Source organism: Uranotaenia lowii, chromosome 2 (genome assembly GCF_029784155.1).
Source record: "Uranotaenia lowii strain MFRU-FL chromosome 2, ASM2978415v1, whole genome shotgun sequence".
NCBI classification, from domain to species: domain Eukaryota; kingdom Metazoa; phylum Arthropoda; class Insecta; order Diptera; family Culicidae; genus Uranotaenia; species Uranotaenia lowii.
In genome coordinates, this window is record NC_073692.1 from 410,512,873 (window position 1) to 410,535,799 (window position 22,927).

Here is a 22,927-nt window from a genome sequence, read left to right on the forward strand (position 1 = left end):
AGTCACTGATGTCTACAGTCACTGGATCAAATTCTACAAATTTAATATTTTTGGGTTAGTTGAAGAGTTGTCTTTAATTTTTTAGAATAAATTTTAATTATTAGATTCATAACATTTGAGTTATGCTTCTTAGTGTTGCATACTAGCGGCAAGCGAAAACACGAGATATTTCCTATTTCGTCCACAATGTATTAACTTGTAAGCAAAAGGTTATTATTTTTCTTTTCTGCTGTACACAACCTAAAAAAAACAACTTTTTTACAATTTCATTTGAACCGTTTATTTTTCACTTTATGAATAGTTTCACTCCCATTTTGGTATAGGTATTCTCCCGCATAACGTCCTTCCGCCTCTTCTTGCTCTTGGAACAAAATCTCAATGCTACTAGTAGTTACTAACGCTCGTGTCGTCTCACATTTTCTCTCTTGATGTTTTCGGTTTTTTTTTGTATTATCATTTTTTTAATTCATTATTTTTCACAATTTCTCCACTTTGTTCCTTTTCGTTCTTCTTTTGTTTGTATTAAATCACAGATGTAAATCAAACTTGCCTTACAATTTGTTTTTTTTTCGTTTCTTTTTTTCCTAATGATTTTTTTTTGCTATTTTAATTTTTGAATGGTTGCCAACAAATTCTGTGTTGGTTTGGTTGATTTTTTTTGTAATTCACTTTTTTGCTATCAATAACATTGTGTGTGGTGTGGGTCTTTGTCACTCTTGTTCCTGTTTGTCGCTTCTTTTGTTGACCGATTTTTTGTTTCATTTATTTCAATTTCTTTAGCTATCAGTTAGGTATAAGAGTGCCTTATTGTAATTTCACTTTTTCCACTTTCACTTTCTTCCTTCATTTTTTTAATTATAATGAGTTTTTTTTTGTTTAAGATTAGTTTCAATTAAGCTGGGTTTTGGTTGGATTTCGGGATTCTTTTTTTGTTGTGTTTTTTGCCCTCACTCTCAATGGGGCTGCGTATTTGTCTTTTATACATGCGCTTTTGGATTTTTGTCTTTATAAGATGTCTTTTCAGCTTTTTTCTCTTCTTCTTGTTGAAGATCGAAAATGTGAATTAATTTACTTTTTTTATTCGTTACCTTATTCTAGTCATTTTTTTTCTTTCATTATTATAGTTTTAGCTTACCAGATTTTTTTTATACAGAAACGAAGCAATGGCATTTGGTTTTCATCCTTTCACGATTGTTCACATTCACTCACTCGCACTGTTCTCAGATCGCTCACTTCCGCAGACGGGGATTTCCTCCACAGATACGCGCACTTTTCGGTATCGCTACTACATCATATATTTACTGCACACTGGACGTTTCCTCGTCGTAGTGGGCAAACTTAAGGAACACCTGCTCCAGGGTCGTTTGGCTGAACGAGTACTCCTCGATGTCCAGTTCGGTTTTGGCTGCGAAAATAAACGTTAAAATATTAAAGTTTGGTCACACTGTTTATTGGGTATTATGGGTATAGCTTATCAAATGATCAAACTTTAGTGACTCTTTTTGGTTTACCATCTTGTTACATCCTCACTGGCTTTCCGACCTCCTGAAAGACCTTCTAACTGATCTGACTGACTTCTTGGTAGATCTACTGACTAATCTTATGACTGAACGCCAGGCTGATCTGATATCTGATATCCTGAGAGACCCTCAAACTGAACTTCTGTCTGACATCATAACTGAGATTCCGACTGACAAACCTTATAACCGGCTCTCCGTATTACTTTCAAACTGATCTCCACCTGACCTGCTGACTAACTTCATAATTGATCACTTGACTGGCCTACAGATTGACATTTTAACTGACCTTCTGGATAACCCTCCAACTGAACTTCTAGTTGAACTTGATTAGTCAGCTATCTTAAAACTGATCCCCTAAATAACTTCCTACTTACTAACCTGAAAACTGATCAATAACCTCTGACTGTCCTGAATGACTTTCTTACTGATTTTTGATAATTGGTTGACTGACCTACAAAACTTCTAACCAATCTTCGAATTGACCTCCTGGCTGACCTTCTATCTGATCTCTATACAAAGCCTCCAACCTTCTGATTGACCCTTTGGATGACCTCCTCATTGACCAACTGACTAACCTAAATAATAATCGACTTCCTGACTATCTTCATAACTGGAATTCTGTCTGACCTCCTGTGTAATCTCCTGACTGACCTTGTATTCAACTGATCTGAATGACTTCCTGTTCGATCTACTGACTAAAATCCTGACTGACCGCCAGGCTGATCTGCTATCTGATCTCCTGACGGACCCTTCAACTGAATTCCTGCTTGACATCATAACTGAGATTCCGACTGAAAACCTAATAACTGACTTTCTGTATTACTTGCTGACTGATCTCCGTCTGACTTCCTAACTAACTTCATAATTGATCACTTGACTTACCTCCTGATTGATCTTCTAACTGACTTTTTGGATAACCCTCCAACTGACCTTGATAAGTCAGCTATCTTAAAACTAATCTCCTAGATAGCATCCTGATTAACCTACATACTATCCTTAAAAATTACCAATAACCTTCTTGACAAAACTACTAACTAACCTTCGAATTAACCTCCTGGCTGACCTTCTATCTGATCTCTAGATTGAGCCTCACTGACCTTCTGAATGACCTTTTGAATGACCTTCTCATTGACCTTCTGACTAACCTAATGATCGACCTCCTGACTATCTTCATAGCTGGAATTCTGACTGACTTCCTGTATAATCCCATGTCTGACTTTTTTAGTAATTATACAACTGACCTTCTTTCTGATCTCCCCACTAACTTCATAACAAATTTTCTGAACGACCTGCATATTAGCTCCCTGGCTAACCCACTGGATGACCTACTAACTGATCTCTTGAATAATCTTCTGACCATCGTTCTGAGTTAACTCCTAACAAATCTCCTAACTGACCTAATAAGGTATCTCCTGAGAAACCTTCAAACATTCAAACTGATATCCTGACTAACCTATAACTGATCTACTAATTTACCAACGAACTGAATTCTTGGCTTACCTTCTAGGTCACCTCCTTACTGACTTTCTAACTGACTGTCTAACTGATCACCTTACTATTCTTATAGTTTATTTTCACATACTTCCCGAGTGATCTTTTCACTGGATGACCTGATTCCTGGATGACCTACTTGCAGATCTTCTGACTGACCTACTGACTAACCCTCTGACAGATCAATCTTCAGACTGGATGCTTGACAGAACTACTGATTAACCTAATAACCCACCTTCTGAATGATCTCCTGAACGACCTCCTGGCTTATTTCATAACTGAATTTGTTTCTAAAAACCATCCAAATGACCTTCTAACTAATCTCCTCACTATCCTCATAACTGATCATCTGTACAACCTTCTGAATGATCTCCTTACTATCCTCATTACTGATCTCCTGGACGAACTGTTTGTTGCCATCCTGGTTAACCTACTAGATAACCTTCTAACTGATCTTCTGAATGACCTTCTGACCTACTGAATAACTTTCTGAGTTGACTTCTATCTCTTCTTCTGAATAACTTAATAAGTGACCTGTTGCCAAACCTCATAACTGTCTTTCTGGCTGACCCTCGTTTTGACCTCTTCATTTTACCGACTTATTCACCTCAAAACTGATTTTCAGGGTAACCTCATATCCTGATTTATCTGATTGACCATTTGAAATAACATTCTGACACTCTTTTTAATTGGACTCTTGACTCACCTGCTAGATAAGTCTAACCAGAAGGTCATTCAGAAGATCAAGTTTGGATCCTATCCGATCTTTTGACAGACTAGCTGTTCTTCTAGGTAACCTTTTGACTTAACTTCTGGATAACTTCTTCTAGAAATAATCTCATAGCTGGTCTTTTGATTGGCCTCCTGCCTGACATCCCAACTGAAGACCCCTGATTCGCATCTAGATTTTTTTTACTGAATTTCCTGACAAATATCCAACCTGACCTCAATCTGGTCTAGTTCCAAGACCAATCACAACTCACCTTTCTCGAGGCGGGAGAAACACTCGGCCAGCGAGCTGACCGCCTGCTGCGGCACCGAGTACACCAGCCGATCGGCGAAGCTCTCCTCCAGGGTGGCACTAGGGAACAGATCTGTGACGAAGTTACGCAACGCCATCGACCGGTTGTCGATGCAGTTGTTGATGACCGGCGTGGCCGCGGCCGATTGGTCCTGCAGCTGCAGCTGCTCCTGGCTGCTGCTCGGTTGGCTTTCGATGGGTGTTTCGCTGTACATACTCTCGACGTGCTTCAGCTTGATCTCGAGGGTGTAGCCGGCCCCGTACAGGTTTTTGAGGTGCTGCGTCGAACCGAGGCACCTAAAAAGAATAAGTTATCATTAAGAGTTTCCTAACTTTCTTATTGTTCAGGGACCTACCTCAGCTCACCCTTCACCATTATGCCGACTCTGGAACACAGAGCGTCCGCCTCTTCCATCGAATGCGTCGTCAGCATGGCACAGCGCTTGCCATGGAAGCTAGCCAGAATGGTGTCCCACAGGAAGCGCTTCGATTTAGGATCCATACCGGTGGAGGGTTCGTCCAGCAGGACCACCTTTGGCGATCCTACCATCGCCATAGCATAGCTCAGCTTTCTCCGCGTTCCACCCGAGCAATGCTGCGTCTGCTTGTTAGCGTGCTCATTAATGTGCAACCCGGTCAGATAGGTACTGACCAGTCGGTTCAAGTCCTTGCGAGTTACGCCTCGAATACGCGCGTACAGCTCCAGATGCTCCCTCACGGTGATGTTCTTCCACAGGGCGTCGTGCTGCGGGCAGTAGCCCAACGTTTTGAAGGCATCGTCCTGGTTGATGGTGATACTGTGGCCAGCTACACGAACTGCACCTCTCGTAGGCGCCGTTTCCCCGGTCATGATCTTCATGGTAGTGGTCTTACCGGCACCATTGTGACCTAGCAGTCCAAGAACTTCTCCGGCATCAACTCCAAACGACAGACTACGCACCGAGATCTTCTTTTTCGGTGGTTCATCATCTCCGCAGCAACAGCAGGGAGAGGTGCCGCAAAGCGATTCCTGCGAGAACTCCTTCCGAAGATTCTAAAACGGACAGATCCGAGAGATCAATTTTTAAGAACATTACCCAGACTGTTTAAATTTACCTTGACTAACACAACCGGTTGCGGTATTTGAGTGTTCTGATCCTGCGGATTAGAGAGACTCAAACGGAACACCTTGGACCGCTCTGTCCGCACGTCTTCGTCTTCGTACTCGCCGAAGCACTGCTCCTCAGTCATCACGTCTTCTTCACTCTGAAAAACCTTCACAAATTATCAAAAAATAAACCCAAACCTATCCGAGGGGAAACTCACCGCTGTCCGGTGGAATAAATCTCGCATTCGACCACCACTCTTCATGATGTCCGATATCCGCAGTCCGAAGGCCCAAATCGGGATGTGAAGTAGACATCCGCAAGCCATTACGATCATATCTTCGGTCATGTAGTGAGCCATCGACAGTTCGGCACAGGCCGAACTAAGCTGACAGGCGATGTAGACTCGATCCACGAAGTATACCGCAGCGTACGGAATGTACATCGGGTTGAGCAGGGAGAACACGTAGTGCAACGCCGTTGCCGCTCTCACTTCTTTTAAATCAGAAAAAGAAATTGTTAAACCCGACTCTACAGTCGTCAAACGTCACTAGAACTTACCAATTCCTAGCATATCCAAAAAGACTACCAAGATGAACGGAATCAGTCCGACGAAGGTCAGAATGTTCGGTAGAATCGACTGAGCCGAATCGGTCCGATCGAAGAAGTAGGAGAAGCAGGTCGAGCAGAGAATCCCGGCCGGTGAGTACAGGAACACTAGCAACCCGAGGGTGACCAAGGCAGGTGTCTGAAATTAAAAGAAAACAATGAAAATGACTCCAATAACGAAAGAACCTCTAAAGAACCTACTTGTCTAAACGAAGGAATGTCAAATAGGAACACCAATCCAAGCAGAGCGGCACAGATCAAGATCATCAATCCAGACAGAACGATGAAGTAGGCGGAGAGGTACAAAGACGAAGAAAGCCCATTGACCCTCAACTGATTCTTGGCTTTCATTTCACGGTCGTACACCATATCGACGGCTAGTGAAACGGGAATCAATACGAAGATCATCCCGACGAACAAGGCCGAGGAGAAGGTGCCGATGTTGAACTCCTGAGGTTGCGATGTCTGTCGGAAGGGATGCGAACGGAGTTCGATGTTGAGGATCGAATCCGTTCCTATCGATAGGGGTGGTGATTCACCTGGGGCCGGTGCCATCGAGGAGGTCGAATCGAACGAGCTCGGCTCGTCGGCTTGCATCTGGGAGAGGTCCTCGGGGTAATCCGATCCCATTGGTGGTTGCTTCATTCGCAGATGTCTTGGGCCGCCAGAATTGGTCGATGGAGGTGGACCGAGCTTGGCGAATACCCTTAGGAGCGTGTTACTGATCAGGTTTAAAACTATTGGTAGACTGTGTTGTGTAGTATCGTTGTACAGAGTTGTTATTGACACATTTGTCCATGATATCGAGTTGATGTTGAACGCGGCCATGTGGGGTGCGATGTCCAGGAGTAGTGAGAAATTACCGGTAAAGTTCCTAGTGATGTTGGCTGATTGCTTCAGTTCGTCGAGGAAATGATGATATAGATATGATGATTCTTTGGACTGTTGATGCTGATGATGCTTCTGGTGCAGAAGTACCGGCGATGGAGATGAGAATTGTTGCTGCTGCTGCTGCGTAAGATGATGATGATATAGGTTGTGTTGTGAGTACAGTCTATATGTATTATCATGCACTGCTATCTTAGTAATATTGCTGCCGTAGGTTGCGTTGTCCAGGAGTATGGATCGCATAACCGGCGAGACCACCTGAATGGAGTTTAGGTATAGACCGAGCGCTGTGAACGCTAACGGCAGAATGATCAACAGGTACAGCCGCTGTATGTCCCTATAAAGTATTGTAATCCTAAGCTTCAGTAATGCTATGATAGTGTTGAAACGAGACGGCTTCAGCTCAATGTCTTCAAGATCCATCCAGTTGGTCTTGTTCTGACTGTTTAGTTTCACAACCGACGAGGAAGTATGCGTGGGATCCTCGTAGATACTTTTATTGCTCTTACTAACCCCGTTGCGAGTTCTGTTGTGTTGACGTTTGCGCTGTTGCTTCATGGTTGGTGTAGAGAGCGCCGAAGTTTTCTCGCTCTGGATCACCTCAACTTCGTTCGGCATCCCATTGATAGGGATGATAGTCTCGAAATCCAGCCCATTATCCGGTAGAGATGCTTTGTTCTCTACATTCTGCTCTTCCAAAAGGTTCTTGGTATCGTTTTTTAACGATTGATAGCTATTACTTCGCTCTTGGAGCGATAAACTTCGGGGAAGAGCTCTGTTTTTCATAACTTTTCTACTTAGACTATCGCCAGAAAAGCCAGCATCCGGCTCTTCTTCCTCCTCAGTTCCCGGCTTCTGTTCACCTTCGCGTTGCGTCTCAAGGTGCAGAAACACTTCTTCCAGTGTTGTCATCGACACACCGTACGAGCAGATGCCCAGCTTCATGTGCTTCGTTCGAATCTCCGACTCGATGACGTCGAAGAGCGACACGAATGACTCCACCGCATCGTGTGGCAAAATGTAGCTCAACTCTCTCCCGTGCCTTCGTGCCTTCTCTGCTTTCGGCACGTGTTCGTTTACCAGTTTGCTGATGGAAGCTTCACATGACAGCGTATCTAGCACCAGAGTCAGATGATACCCAATGCCGAATTTGTTCTTAAGAAACAGTGATGAACCACAACACCTCAAACGACCCTTTGATATCACCGCTTTTCGTTCCGCTAGAATATCCGCCTCATCCATGAAGTGCGTTGTCAGTAAAATTACTTTACCATGTTTACGATTCTGGAGAATTGACCACATGTGTCGCCTCGAGTACGGATCAACTCCCGCTGTGGGTTCATCCAAGATGATTATCTTCGGATCCCCAATTATAGCGATCCCAACGGACAGTTTTCTTTTCTGCCCACCGCTCAAATATTTCACTCTAGTCTCCGATGCGTCGAATAGATCAATGTCGCGCAGTGTTTTCTTGACTTCCGAATCGATCATACTCGGAGCGATTCCTCGAACTGCTGCAAAGAAGAACAGATGCTCTTTTGGTGTCAACGTCTCGAATAGGATATCATGCTGTGGACAAACTCCTGTCATCCTCCTAATCATGGTCATGTCATTCGGATCCCGGATGTCATAGCCGAAAATGTAAGCCGTTCCTGAAGTCGGTGATGTCAACCCCGTCAAAATGTTGAACAGCGTACTCTTTCCAGCTCCATTGTGACCCAAAATGGCCGTAATCTGCCCCTCGTAAATGGTCAAGTTGATCCCATTGACCGCATTGACCACCGGCTTCCGACACGAGTGAAACGACTTGTACAGGTCCACTATGCGGATCGCTTCCTTTCCTCTCATCTCCCTGCTAACGGGTTCCACATCCCTAGTCTGTTCGTCCAGTTGGTTAAAGGAATTCGCCGACTCCCCATTCAGTAATGGCACTTTGGGAACCTTCTTCTTGCACCAATAGTTGCGACTCAAGCAGAAACACGGCTTCTGCTTCGTCCCATGATCCGACGGAATGACGTTGTCGAAGTAGAATGCTAGAGCTGCGTACAGTAAGACGTCCACCACCAGCATCAAAATCGAACCACCTATGGGAATACCTGGTCCGGTCCACAGATTGTTCAGAGTCACACCCTGACCAGAAATATCCAGCACTAAAATTTTATCCATCGCTAGAGCGAATCCGGTAGGCGAAATCAACGAAACGGTCCATAAAGCAGCAGCCGTGTGACGATCATCGATGAACACCTGCAGGAAGTACAGCAGCGACATGATGTTCACTGCGAAGTTTCCCAATATTCCGGCGGTCTACAAGAAATAATCATCCGTTAATACAGTTTTACTCTCAGGTTACTTAAAGGAGACTCACCCTCGAATTGTCGAAGAACGGTGTTATCATGAAGCCGATCAAGATAACCGAGAAGCTGTACAACAGAATCAGTATGAATACGGGCAGGTAGTTGGTGTGCTGAAACACACCAAGCGAAAAGAGTAGCACTACGGAGACCAACGTCAGGAAGGTCACGAATACGGCGTAGATTATGAACCAACCGCACCTAATCGAGAGGAAAACAAATACACAATTGAAACATCTACTTTTAAGGCAGAAACTTTATGAACTCTTCTTACCAGAACACCGAATCACGGAGACCCATAATTTTGAGGCCCTCCTTGATGTGATTCTCCTTCTCGCCGACAATCAGTATCAACAGATATGTGATGAACTGCGATAGTGCCATAACCATGTAGATCGGGATGACCAACCGAAAGGCCACCATCCAGTTCCCGGTGTACGCCTCCTTCGGGAACATCTCCAGCGTGATGTGCGGTATCTGCAGGTCATCGATTTGAGTCACGATCTATCGAAGAAAAAAAAATAACATCAATACTACTCAAAATTCTTTAACAAAAACCTCCAAACAACCTTAATCTTCGTGTAATCGACCAGCGTCTGCAGAGCAATGAACCCGGAATAATAGTACTGATTCACCGGACACGAGTCGCCCGTCTCAATGGGGATCATGGCGGACCAGTAGCTGTCCGACTGGCGACATGTGACCAGCGACGAGTACAGCTCGGTTGTGGCCGGCGTTACGAAGAACGATGGATTGGTACGAATTTCGTAGCGCAGCTGCCCATACATGGGGTCCTCCGAAAGGAAGATAAGAGCCAGGGGCATTTTGTCCGGATCGCGCCAGTACGCCGCCAGCAGCTCCTCCTGGGTGTCGTACACCATCCACTTGATCGGGTGGCTGCCAGCCGTGTGATGTCGATTCGACATCCACAGTTCATTGACTTCGGCGAGGAATTGCTTTGGAAAATATAATTGAACAAAAATTACGGTTACTGTTGCTCTATATCGACAAAACTTTATGTATGAATAAGTTGGAAATTTGCATATAGTATTTTCAGCTTGAAATTAAGGAATAAAAAATATGAGCTTGAAACTTTGCTTATATCCGTCAGAGATTCGTCTTTTCGTAAGATTTTTCTATAAGGACTTTTTCGATGAAGACCGTCAAAAATAGATATAACAAGTTTGAATATCGTACAAAGCACCCTTGAGATAGATTAATCCATTTATTTTTCTACTGGGGTGGTAGCAAAGACTAATTTTTATTTTGTGAAAAAAGTTGTTTTTTGTATTTTTTATCCTAATCTGCAAAAAGCGGGAATTTGATGAAATTGTAAAGAAAAATTAAACTAAATTGAATTTCTGATATTTTCATAACCAGAAGTCAAATCGATTCGCAGTCTTCAACCAAGTTGTTAAATGAGTTAATAATAATAAGAGTTTATAAGAAACTAGCTGACCCGGTGTGCATTGCTACACCTTGCAAAAATAAATGTAATTTGTGAAAATTTATTCAAATTTAGATTTTTGTAAGCATTTTTTTAAATCAAACCTCATCATGGTTTAGAACCAACAACTTTGAAATGAGAGCTGCAGCTGGAGTTCCGAATTGCAATTCAAAAATGGTATATATTATTTACTGAAGCTTGATCTCTAAACTTGTTTTTTAAGATCTGAAATTTGTTCCCTGTTTTTAAAGCTTCATAATGACTCAAATAATGTCAATATTTATGGATTTTTCACCTTTTTTCCAAAGTGGGAAGTTACGAACTTCCAAAAAAACATTTGTCATATCTATTTTTGAGTTATGCCAAATACCCGTACGCAAAAAAAAACTTCTTTTAAAATATGGTTCCTTCTTTGAATAGCTTTTTATCTTAAACTTGCATGGGAGCTCCCCCATCTTTTCGAATTTTGTCCCCCACTGCTTGAAGAAGGTAGGTTGATTTACCCGGTTCGAGTTTACATAAATTTCTATTTGAAAGAAAAAGATTCGCATATTGGAATTTATTGCACATTGTACTTTATGGAAATAGAATTTTGAAAACCGATCAAAACCGTGAATCGGGACAGATTTTTGAGTATATTCCTAAAATTCTGTATTATGAGCACTTCCAGCCCCTGATTAGCTTTAGATGGAGTTAAAAAAACACTATCGAAATTTGAAGAAAAAAAAACGATGAAGAGTATTTTTAAAAAACATTTTCATACAACTTTTTTCACCATCCTCGCCCTTCGAAACAGTTTGAATATCTATCCTTTTTACACCAAAATTATGTTAAAAAATTGTTTCGCCATATGCCAAACTCGTGGACATGAGACATCATAGCTTGAAGTTTTCCCAAACAACACTTATCATGGTATGAAAATTATCGATTTTCAAGCAAAAAATATCAGTTGCATCACTCAATAATTTCTCCGCGTTTTTTTTGTTTTCTCTTTAAAAGTCAAATATTCAAAAATGTTGGCAAAAACAAATTTCTAAGTTAACATTTGTCCCGTATATTGGGGCAAGTGTAAATGCAAAGCTTATTTTCAGATGCGTCAGAGTAATGGCTTAAAAATGGATTTAATACGTATATCTGTTTGTTTGTTTTATCAAATTTCATTGCTATATCTGCAGTATTTAAGCAGTATAAATTTAAGTTTTTTATTCCACTTTTAACGAATGCTGTTCAAAGCAAATGACCTTCATTTACAAAGACATTTAAGAATTTTAAATATCCGCTTCATTTTCAACATTCGGAATACCCCTTCTGGTCTTTCCAACATATTGAATCATTTTGAAGATGAACTTCTTAAAAGTTCGACGTTTTTCCTTGCCCCACCGTGTAAGTTGACAGGAGGGAATATTGTTTTGAACGCTTTAAAAGTATACCAAAAATTTCTCATAAAAATTTTGCTTCCAGTTGAATATCAGTCCTAAGCCTCAGCGGATCAAAATTCTCCTTTATGCAGCCATGTAACACAAAAACACTTTTCATGTTAAGTACGTATTTGAATTGGTATGTAAGCAAAAAGTACGATGTTTATTTCAGAATTATTTGAAGTAAGAAGCTCCCATTTTCATTTCTAAACTCGTTTCATTTGTGTATTTGGGCCAAAGTAACAATTTTTAGAAGAAAACATATTTTTTTTAAATTTTTTTTTTGTAACAGAGAAAAGTTGAACGTTTGAACATGCTATAGTGTTCCTTGAATGAAAATTCTTTCGGAAAATGAATTCCCTCACTTTTTGTCAATGAAAATCAGTTTATATCACTGATACCTTTCACATATGTACACGACAGTCTTATCTTATCTAATTTAAAGAAAAGGTTCTTGATCAGTTCATGTGTCGGATCGGATTTTTTATCTTCTTTTTCAGTTAAGTACATTTTTACATATTCAACAAAATGTTTCCGATCTACCTCTGTAGAAAACATCTTATTCATGTTTCTGTTATCAATATGATTCAAAAATAACCTTGTAGGCAAAATGGGTATAAAATTGTAAGTAAATTCTTCACTTTCAGTAATTTTTTTTCAATTGTCCGCAAAGTGTCATACCATTTCATTTCATTACCATGTCATTTCATTACCATCAGACCTAAATTTATATTTTTTAGACAACAAATGCTATATGGACAACAAATATGAAAGTATTTTTGCAAACCTTTCAATTGCTTTTGATTCGATAGATAAAATACCAATCCGTGTCACATCTAGACGTCATTTATTTTCACGTGCTGTGTACAATTAAGCAAGAAAAAACATATCTAGGTTGCATATCGCCCCCACGTGCATTGGTTGAGAAACAGGCGCCTAATTGTAAAATTTTTCCAGCGATCAATGAACAGTATGCTTTGGTTACTATCCACTTGCGACGACGTTAGCTTGACCATAGAGACGAAAAACAAACCCCTCAAGGAAAAGAAAATCTCTAAAAATGGATACCATGACTTTTCAATTTCAAATTTAGGCAAAAATAATGTATATGTTTTATTCGATCGGAAAAATGTCAATCTGGATCACATCTAGGCGTCATTCATAACCATGTGCTGTAAAAATGAGCTAGGCATCAAGTAGAAAAAAAACACATCAGGGCTTCATATCGCCACCTCTTGCATTGAAAACATGCTTGGTTGAGAAATACGCGCCAAAATATTCCCACTGATCAGTATACTATGCCATGGTTACTATACTTTTGCGACGTTGGCTCGCGACGCCTCGACCTTGGAGACGAAAAACAAACCGCCCAAAGGAAGAAAAAATCTCGAGAAAATGGATGTCATGACTTTAATTTGTTCCGAAAAACTACAAACTTTGTATGGAAGCCCCCACTCCCTTAAATCGGACGGAGTTTTGACTATTACAGAAACCATCCCCGGCCCCAAAAACCCTCAGATGCCAAGTTTCACGATGATCGGTTCAGTAGTTTCAGAGTCTATAGGTAACAGACAGACAGACAAACATTCATTTTTATATATATAGATAGATAGATATTCAATGAATTTCTTGAATGACTGGATTTTTTTTTAAATTGTATAAATTATTTTTTAAGCGAGACAAGAATATTAAGGCAAGATCTGAATGTTTGATTGAAAGAAGGATAAGAAATTGATTCAAAATCAGCTTTTAGTTTTTATCATAGTTTTATCATTCATTCATAGTTTTATCAGTTTATCAGTTATGAAAGATCGATTTTACCCAAAACTGACCAACTTTGAAATTTTCGCATCCATGCCACCAAAACTTTAGGTAACAGACAAAATCTGACAAATGTTTTGAATTCAGGAAGCCGAAATCTTCCAAAATCAGTTATTGAAACGTACACAGTAAATTTTTGCCTCGATTTCCAGCAAAAAAAATTGCTGGGAACGTTCAGCAATCCAAAATTTTGTTGGAAACAGTGATGGTAAATTTCGCCCGTCACGCTTGACCCGATTAGTTTTGTTTCATCAAACGACTGGCACTGTTCTCAATTGACGGAGCCTCAATACTCGCATGACGGACAAAGCACGACAACAATCAACATTTCTCCATCATCGACTGGCGAAGCTCTTACACATGGTCAAAATTTCTCCTGAGAGCAGTGATGTCAACCTTCCAGATTTTGTCTGGATCTTCCAGACTTTTTGGACTTTTGCCAGACATTTTTTTAGGTTTCCAGACTTCCAGACTTTTGGCATTTCTTCCAGACAATTCCAGACTTTTGTGTTTGGACATAAATTGTTCTAAGATTCTATGAAAATTCAATTTTGTCATGGTGTAATATGGCAGGAAAAAGGGTGGCCACCCATTCGGGAAATGCGGGAAAAAGACGGGATTTGGAATCCACTGGGAAAAATGCAGGAAAAGCCGGGAATTTCTCCCGAAAAGTCGGGAATTTTTGGCTCGGTGAAAGTCTGTTCAATGATCAGTTTGAACGAAAAAGGCGAAACAAGTAAAAATTGATTCACAGTTGATCATCAATCTCTTTCCGGTTGGCTTCGACCGGTTTCTACCAGGTCGAAATGGATCCTCCTACCGTGTTGGATCGGTTTTGACTAGTTTTAACTTTCTTCATTGAACAACGGGAATAACCGTAACGAAATCGTTAATCCAGTATGCTCGTTATACTCACTCGAGAGATGTCGAGTCCTATTAAAACAAAAAAAAAAGGAAAACAATCTGTTATAGGAACTATTGCAAATCGGAAGCGAGAGGCGGCCGAGGAGGCTAAAGAATCGGAGCTTCTATCCGACGCTCATAGAGTGGAAGCATGATGGACGAAAAAATTTGTACTCGGCCAACGGCCAAATACCGAAATTGACCTTTTGAACTATTCGGCCAAACGAATATTCGGTCGAATACTCCAGAGAGTTTTTAATTATAAAACCAAGAGCGATTATTTCATTTTCCTTATATTTGTTCCATTGTAATACCCCTCATGTTTTGAATCGATCATTTCCAATCAGATGATATTACCATATGATGTATTACGAGGTCTTTTTCAGGTACGGGTTTCTCTGATATTCAAAATGTCTCAAAGAATTGAAAGGACATCAGATGACTTGTCGCTGCTAGGGCGTTGGTTACCAAAGATATTTGGATCCTGTGAAATCTGGAACAAAACATATCAAAGGAGGTGCTAAGCAATTTGAAATTGCTTATTTGATATTGACTTATATGAAGGTCGAATTTGAGCAAAATATCTTCAAAATAGTAGTTTCAAAGAACGATGATTTTTAACTTAAAAATACCATACTTTCCATCACACGTTTCTACATGGTCGGGCAATTCAGGACGATTTTTGAAAAAAATATAAAAACAAAAGCAAATCTTAGAAATCTAGGTCTAGGTAGGTGCTTTCAGAAATAAATATTCGGATTTTTGTTTTGTTTCCTGTTTTACAAAATCGGGATTCATGTTAACATGCGGGAAAAAGTCGGGAAAAATGCGAGGAATCCAAAATGGATTTCGAGTGGCCACCCTGAGGAAATGATTAGTAGAACCTATGAATTATGAATTCAATAAGGGTTCGAAACCTTGGCAAATGCTTTGAGGATGTATGTTAAATTGAGACTCAGACAGAGCACGTGACTGATATAGTGACAGAAAATGCTATTGTAACATTGAGATCTGGGGACCAAAAAAAAGGTCGCCACCTTCAAAACTTAGGTGTCCAGACATTAGCAGAAATTTCCAGATATTTTTTTTTAAATCTTCCAGACTTTTCTGAAAAATAGTTGGCAACCCTGCCTGAGAGTGACTGGCAAATCTCTTCACACTTCGATCGGCTGCTGACGACAGGTACAACTAATTGAACGACTTGCTGGCAGAGAGCAACAATAGCAATAAAAAACTGAAAACGAGCTTGCTGGCAGGAGCAACAATAATAATAAATGCTTTTCTTGTTCCTTTTCGGTCGTCTTCGGCTTGCTGGCAGGAGCAACAATAATAATAAATGCGTTTCTTTTTCGTCATCGGTCGCTTGAATGCGATTGCTTGACTAGGTTATTATTTTAGCTTCAAATGACTGGGGGATGAATGACTGGCAAACGAAGTGACTGGTCGTTAAGGAACAGTAAATTGAGTTTGACGGACCAAGAGGCTTCACAGTCACAGCTTCACGCCTCATGACGATGATATTTGCCAAGCCTGGTTGGAAACCAGCGATCGATTTTCCAATTGCTGGATTTTTCAGCATTCGGTTGTAGTCTTGTCATTTTTGCTGAAAAATCAGCTATCGGTTTTCAAATTGCTGGACTTTCCAGCAATTGGTCTAGTTTGCTGGAAAATCTGCAATCGATTTGTCAAATTGGAGTCTGTTTGTTTTCGTACGCTGAAGTAAGGTGAGACTCTATTTTACGAATTTTGGTCGGATTAATATAATTATTTTTATTTTCCTCTATATTCTAGCAACCAGGCATCAAGTCAAGGGTGAGTTTTTATTGGACAGGTAGATATTCCATAAAAGATACTAATCAAAATTTTTTTTACAGGTGCCGGATGATCAACACTTTGACACAAAGCTGCCACCCCAGAGCCGATGCTAGAAAATTGTAAAAAATGGTGTTTCTCGAAATAAATAAATCCCTTATTAAAAAATGGAAGAAAATAATTGTTTTTATTTCTTATTATATGCACAGCCAATATTCTCAATTTAATTTGGAATTGAAATATAAATTTGATACTAAATACGGCCGGTAGTGTTGAAAGAAATAGGTGGTTTCCAGCATTCTGGATTGCTGATTTTCTTGAATTGCTGGAAACTAGCATTAACGTTTGCTGTTTTTTCCAGCAATTTAAATTGCTGGAAATTTTGCTGGGAAGTCAGCGGGACAAAAACCAGCAAAATTTTGCTGGTTTCCAGCAAAAAAAAATTGCTGTGTACACAGTAAATTTTTGCCTCGATTTCCAGCAAAACAAAAGTCCAGTAATCCAATTTTTGCTGGAAACCAGCAAACATTCTTCCTCTTGTTGATTTTTCCAGCATTGATCTGCGTTGCTGAAATCCAGCAGACCGATTGTAAACTCGAATTTGTTTTTATTTTGCTAGTTATTTTTCGTTGCGCGCGAAAAGTGTTAGTTTGTTTTTCGTTTCTGCAATGGTTACCAAATTTTATTTCCTTCCAGTGATCAACCAAAGGTAAAAATTTTTGAAGCGATTAAGTAGTCCGTTAAAGAAACTAATCATTTTTATTTTTATTTCAGATGATGTCCAAGACTTGGCGAAAAGCGGCCGACGCACTGGCAGATATTATTTTATTTTTTTATTAAAATTTTAATAAACCCTCTCAAGAAAAATGAACAACCAATTTCTATTTATAAATATGACAACCATGAGAGTATTATATAGAAATTCTAAATCTAATTTAAAACCCAAAAATTTCTTATTGTTTTTTGAAAAAAGCTGATTTTCGGCTATATAGATAGCTGGTTTGAGATTGCTGAATTGAGTTTGCTGATCGTTTACAGCAATAAAAATTGTTGGAAATTTTACTGGAAAACCAGCGGGACAAATACCAGCAAAATTATGCTGGTTTCCAGCAAATAAAATTTGCTGTGTAGGCACCAAAAATGCTTTTCCCCTGTGTTAATTGAAAAAAAAGTTCCGAAAAAAAAATTATTTTTATTAAAAATTGTAACAGAATTAAAAAAGATTGCAAAAATTGCAATGAAAATAAGACTTACTTAAAAAATTACTTGAAAAATCAACAAATCAACAAAATTTTCAAAAATGACAAAAAAGAAAAAAAGAAACAAAAATGATCTAAATGGTAAAACCAAATAACCAAAAATACAAAAATAACAACATAACCAAATGATAAAAAGTGGCAAAAATGACAAAAATGTAAAAAGTAGCTAAAATGAGCGGAATGACAGAGATGACCAAAATGAAAAAAAAATATCCAAAAATAACAAAAAAAAAATACCAAAACAGGCAAAACTGACAAGAAATTAAAAATTAAAAAAAAAGACATAAATGATGAAAACGACAAAATTAACAAAAAAAAACAAAAGCTGTCAATTTCGTTAAATTTGTTATTTTTAGAATTTGTCTGTTTTCTGTATTTTTGTTTGTCGTTTTTTTTATTCAATCATTTAGCATTGAACAAAACTCATGAAGTTTGGAATAACTGTCCTTGAAATATGTTAAGAACCCTGATTTTGTCATATTTTGTTATGTATTCATGTCAATTGCAAATGAATGTTATTACTTATTGTTTAGCTTTGAATAAAAAAAGTGATATGCTTTTCAAAATCTCCTAATAATATCCTGTATATTTCGCAAACGTTTGGACAAGGATCTCCATTTGTTCATGTTTTTTTATATGATATGCTCAGATTTTTAAGCACACTCTTTATAATTTTCTTACGATTTGATTTTCTATTGTTATTGATACAGGTTAGGTAACTCATATGTTTTAAAAAATCTTCTTAATTTGTAAGTTTGAAAAGTTTTTCATCAAATCAGAGGATGCTTTTTCAGACGAACCGTTTTTATTCAAAAATTCAAAATTGTTTAGGAGAATTTGAAAAAAAATCTTTTTTTTTCAATGAACTTTATTGAACAATGTACAGAATACAAAATTTTTAAACGAACTTTTTTTGATCGCATTAGAATTCAAGCAGTTCGAAAAACATTTGAAAAATTAGTCACACTTGAATTATTCCCCTTCCAATTCGCTTGTCACTTCAATCTCCATCAACATTTTGATTCTGAATTCTGAGCTTCGTTTGGATTTGAGATTCCTGGCTCTCAAATAAATTTCCAAATTTGGATGTAAAATAGAATGAATATAAAGTGAATATTTCGATTTTTGAATATTATTTCTGATTTTCTATTGTGGTTACAAGTCTTTTTTCCCGTAATAATCCTAATTTTGAAATTATTCTTCTAGATTGTCTTGAGTCTCAACGTATTGGCTGTTTATGGCTGCGTTAAACAAGTTAATTTATTGAATCAAAGTGACAAGTGAGAGAAAAAAATTGGAAAACATCAATCCAGCAGACAATCAGAGAAAAGGAAATCTGTTTATATTTTGCTCCTCGAGGGCAAAATGATCAGGATTTAATAATTTGTCTTTTAAATGCACACAAAACTGTTCAGATAGGTTTGAGTATTTCAAACAAAGAATAAAATGCAAAAAAACGAGCAATCGTATAAGGAAAGTTTATAGTTTCACAGTTTTTTTCTTTATTATTTTCAATCCCTGTTTTCTTTGGTATTGAAAATTTAAATTTCCTATCGACGGATCCGGTTATGTTGAAAAAGTTTCTCGGCAATTGCGGTCTCAAAAAATCATAAAACGATGTTGATTTAGTCATCCGACGTTTCGTCATGTTTATTTTGCTTTATCAAGGCATCTGGAGAGTTGGAATAAGTTTACAAAAAAAAAACTTGTAAAACGAGGGCAAATCGGAACAGAAACTAGGCACTATTCTCAAACATACAAGAGGAAAAGAAAGAAAATCACTTGAAATTCAAAGTTTTCATCGAATCGCAGCAGCAGTGTTAAAATAGAATATAAGGATACAACAAAAATTTATGTTCATTTTTAAATTTACTGTAAAAAATCTTTTTTGAACGCAAAATCTAAAAATTGTCAAAGAGTTGAGGAGATAAGGGCATAATGGCCTCCTTAAGGAGGACACTTATTTAACCATAGAAAACAGCTATAATATGTGAGATACATCCACATCATTGTTTCGTGTTCAGACACTAAAAAAGTTTATTTCATAACTGGCTTAAACTTGAAAAAGTAGATAAAAACGTTTAAAAATGCAGTTTAATTTTTTTGCCGAAAGCTGAAAATCAGTCACTGTAGGGGCATAATGAGAGCTCCCCCTTGGGCAGTGAGACCATGAACTGGGACACGATGAGCACTTTCTGCCGTAGAAACTAACAGCGAATTCAACTCGATAAAGTCAACTGAATTATAGAGCTACAGCTTGACTAGTTTCATCCGACGATTTGGCATATTGGTAAGGTGTCTGAGAGATAATCAGAGGTTTCGAGTTCGATTCCTCGTTGCGGCAATTGTTTTTTCATTTACCATTTATGAAATTTTTTGAATATTTTGATCTCTGATAATCTTGTTGTTTTTTTTTAATATTTCCGTAAAGATGATAAGGAGATGTTTTTCTTGCTTCAAAATTAATACTATAAGAAGTACGAAAGTAATTCTCATGAAAATTTATTCAAGAAAATACGTAATTTTGTAGCAAAGAGGAGTGCTTACTGTGCCCCGGGTGCTCGTTATGCTGCAAACAATCTGAATAAACCCCGGTAAAATCCGAATACTTTCAAACAATATCTGATCATCTCGGTTAGATTTGACTTTTCTCGAATTCTTTATTGGATTAATAAGCAAGCTTTGATATATCAAGAAAAACTTAAATAAACAATAATCAAAGTATTAGCTATCTACAGTGAAAGAAACACAGTGCAAGATAGATCTAAGATGTTTAACTGAAATCAAATGTTTTTGATGATTTGGTAGCTTTTTCGACATTACTTTTGGATATTTTATAAATGATCCAACATCACTTGAAATATTTGACAAGACTGTTTTAGTATGAATCAAAAAAATTAATATTTGACCTGTTTGGCCGAATACTTAGCCCAAGTATTCGGTGAGCCGAATATTCGGCTTTTGACGGCATTCGGCGTCGAATATTGGGCCGGCCGAATATTCGGTACATCTCTAATCATGTACTCAAGCGTACAAACTTCCGAAGGTGGTAGCTAGCATGCTTTCAATGCTTAAAAACCACAAACCTCCAGGAAAAGTACTATCTAATGCTGTGAACAAGATACGATCTCATGTCCTTTGGTTGAGAAGACTTACGCTCTGACCTTCAAGCCAAGGCCGCTGGCAAATCTCTGTTAAAAGTTTTATTGAACTTAAACAATTGAATATGATACCTACATGATTTGTTACTCTTAAATTCGAAGGCAAAGTTCAGAGTTCATCTCGAATAAAAATATTTGACTTGAGATTTTAGAAATTGGTCTTTTACTTAACTGGATCAAATTTTAGTTTAAGGTATGATTCTGCTGATTGTTCGTTCAGCTTACCAGTGTGGTCGAGGAGTTCGGCTGCGGCAGCACCGCAATCACGTGTGCTTCATCGTGCCGGAAGTGCTCGAAGAGGGAGGCTGCCCCGCGTGGCTCCACGATAGCAGGAAAGTTCGGATTCGGAATCAGTATCTTGAGTACGATCAGCGTACCGAGCGTGTAGAGGGGGAGGAACACTTCCGCAATGGTTTTGCGCGAATCGCGGATCTTAAGCTTAAAGTTGCGCACCAATGTGGCGCCCAGCTGCTGGCAGAACGAGCTGTTGTTTAGCAATTCCTTTCCCATGATGATGGTTTTCTCGGGGTATTTATTTTCTTCTCTTGACTCGAGATTGTTTTGTAGTTATATGTAGAACAGTAGGTAGAGTGTGATACAGATTTTTTTTTGGGTTTCCTTACTCCTAGGCTAAAAAAGCTTGCATATGTACGTATCGGCTAAAATCATAAGCTATTCAGGGGGTAGCGCGTAGATAGTGGGGTTGCCTTTTTTTGCAACCACTGTTTTACTGTTGTGTACCTATAAATAAACAACAAACGGAGGGAAAAATCGAATCAAAACATAGAGCGGAAAAACAGAAGGAATCACCAATACAGCTACACCCGGCAGAAGCCGGCTCGTGTTTGCAAACAGAGACCACGTGCGTTTGTTTACATTTTTCCGAACCCATACACGTGCCAGCACCAACACCAGTGGGCCGGGTTGCTATAAAAGTTTCCTCACTCACGCCGCGTTTTGCTATAATTTTCGCACCCCTCAGTCAGGCGAAAGGGATGGAAAAAATTATCGATTTTTCGCAAAATGTCAAAGTTTTCCGGATTTTACTCTTAAATTCGACAAAAATGTTTCAAAACGTGTGAAATTTTCGGAAAACTTCGTCACAATGCTCTGAACTATCGGCAGGAAGTAGAAATCACAAGCACTTCTGCCGAATGTAGCCACTTTTCTCACTACGCCATACAATGGCCAGGCCAAACCCTACCCTCTTTGTGATAGGGGTTGAAATTTTTCACTAATTTCGACCCGTAATCGCGTTGCTCGTTGGCATTCTTTGAGTTCAGTCGAAAACTCGTATCATCACGCACATCCGTTCAACGTTTTTGATCGCAAAATCCGACAACGAAACACTTGAAAGTTCACAACTCGTCACGGACACCTCGCACAGGACAACATTTTAGCTACAAAACTTTTTCACACACACTCCCCACATCTCCCCTTCACACTCGGCTCGGGTCCATCTCGGCGAGCAGCAAATTTTCCACCCCCTCTGATCCCAAGACTTGTGTCCACCGCGTTCTGTCAAACTTGTTCACCGCGGCTTTTCAACCCTTCTAGCCAATGTTCGGCGAAAACGGGCGTGCCATAAAAAAGTGGGGCGAATTTTCCCTCTCTTTCTCCTCGGGAAGGATTTTTGACACCACCCACAACCACCCATCCGGAACGACGATGCGGTGCGGCGCGAATCTGAAAATAAAAAAGGCGCGCGTTTCCAGGAAAATGCCAAACATTGATATTGCCGCTGTTGACATTAAACAACTGTTATTCGCTGGCTAGGATGCTGTTTGTTTACCACCGGCTATCAATACGATAGCGAATCGGTTTGCTTGTTGGGTGTTTGTTGTGGTCGGAAAATAATGGCGGATTGTTGGCATTCGATTGAGGCCTTAAGAAGATGAACAAGCCATTTGCTGCAAATGTGTTAATTTACATGTGTTATTTTCGTCGGTTGCTAGTTATTTGTGATAAAGTTGAAACATGTCAAGTTTACAATTGGTTGTAGGGGAAAGTGTTTCTAAATGAGCCTATCGGGTTAAATGACTCTACGGCCGTTTGACGAAATAGCTGACATGACAACATATCTAATCAATGCATTTTGATGGTGACACGTTTTGAATTTTCTGAATTAACCAATTCAATAA

The 22,927-nt window shown here is 39.1% G+C and overlaps 2 protein-coding genes across 5 annotated transcripts in view; one reads left to right on the forward strand and one right to left on the reverse strand.

Moving 5' to 3' along the window:
* Nucleotides 1-22,927, forward strand: part of LOC129749740 (SH3 and multiple ankyrin repeat domains protein 2) — a 598,094-nt gene that overhangs the window by 452,845 nt on the left and 122,322 nt on the right. The gene's annotated exons all lie outside the window — the stretch shown is intronic.
* LOC129749739 (cholesterol transporter ABCA5-like) lies at nucleotides 862-22,207 on the reverse strand. Of its 2 annotated transcripts, none has more exons than XM_055744797.1 (12): nucleotides 21,991-22,207; nucleotides 21,012-21,527; nucleotides 9,535-9,921; nucleotides 9,240-9,469; nucleotides 8,980-9,166; nucleotides 5,928-8,918; nucleotides 5,679-5,865; nucleotides 5,338-5,612; nucleotides 5,128-5,277; nucleotides 4,389-5,065; nucleotides 3,995-4,329; nucleotides 862-1,405 (listed from the first exon to the last, which is right to left on the reverse strand). In XM_055744797.1, exons 2-12 carry the CDS (start codon nucleotides 21,294-21,296, stop codon nucleotides 1,299-1,301), a joined length of 5,811 nt encoding a protein of 1,936 aa, XP_055600772.1. In that variant the 5' UTR covers nucleotides 21,297-21,527; nucleotides 21,991-22,207; the 3' UTR covers nucleotides 862-1,298. The 2 variants fall into 2 exon arrangements, with proteins under 2 accessions (XP_055600772.1, XP_055600771.1); XM_055744796.1 differs by having other exon boundaries at nucleotides 5,128-5,286.

Bases quoted from the DNA above. Each gene is read 5' to 3' on its own strand.
- LOC129749739 (XM_055744796.1), bottom strand. From the start codon at position 21,296: ATGGGAAAGGAATTGCTAAACAACAGCTCGTTCTGCCAGCAGCTGGGC. The intron at 5,866-5,927 runs GTAGGTTCTTTA...TTTTAATTTCAG, and splicing joins ACATTCCTTCGTTTAGACAA to ACACCTGCCTTGGTCACCCT. The intron at 1,406-3,994 runs GTGAGTTGTGAT...TTATTTTCGCAG, and splicing joins TTTCTCCCGCCTCGAGAAAG to CCAAAACCGAACTGGACATC.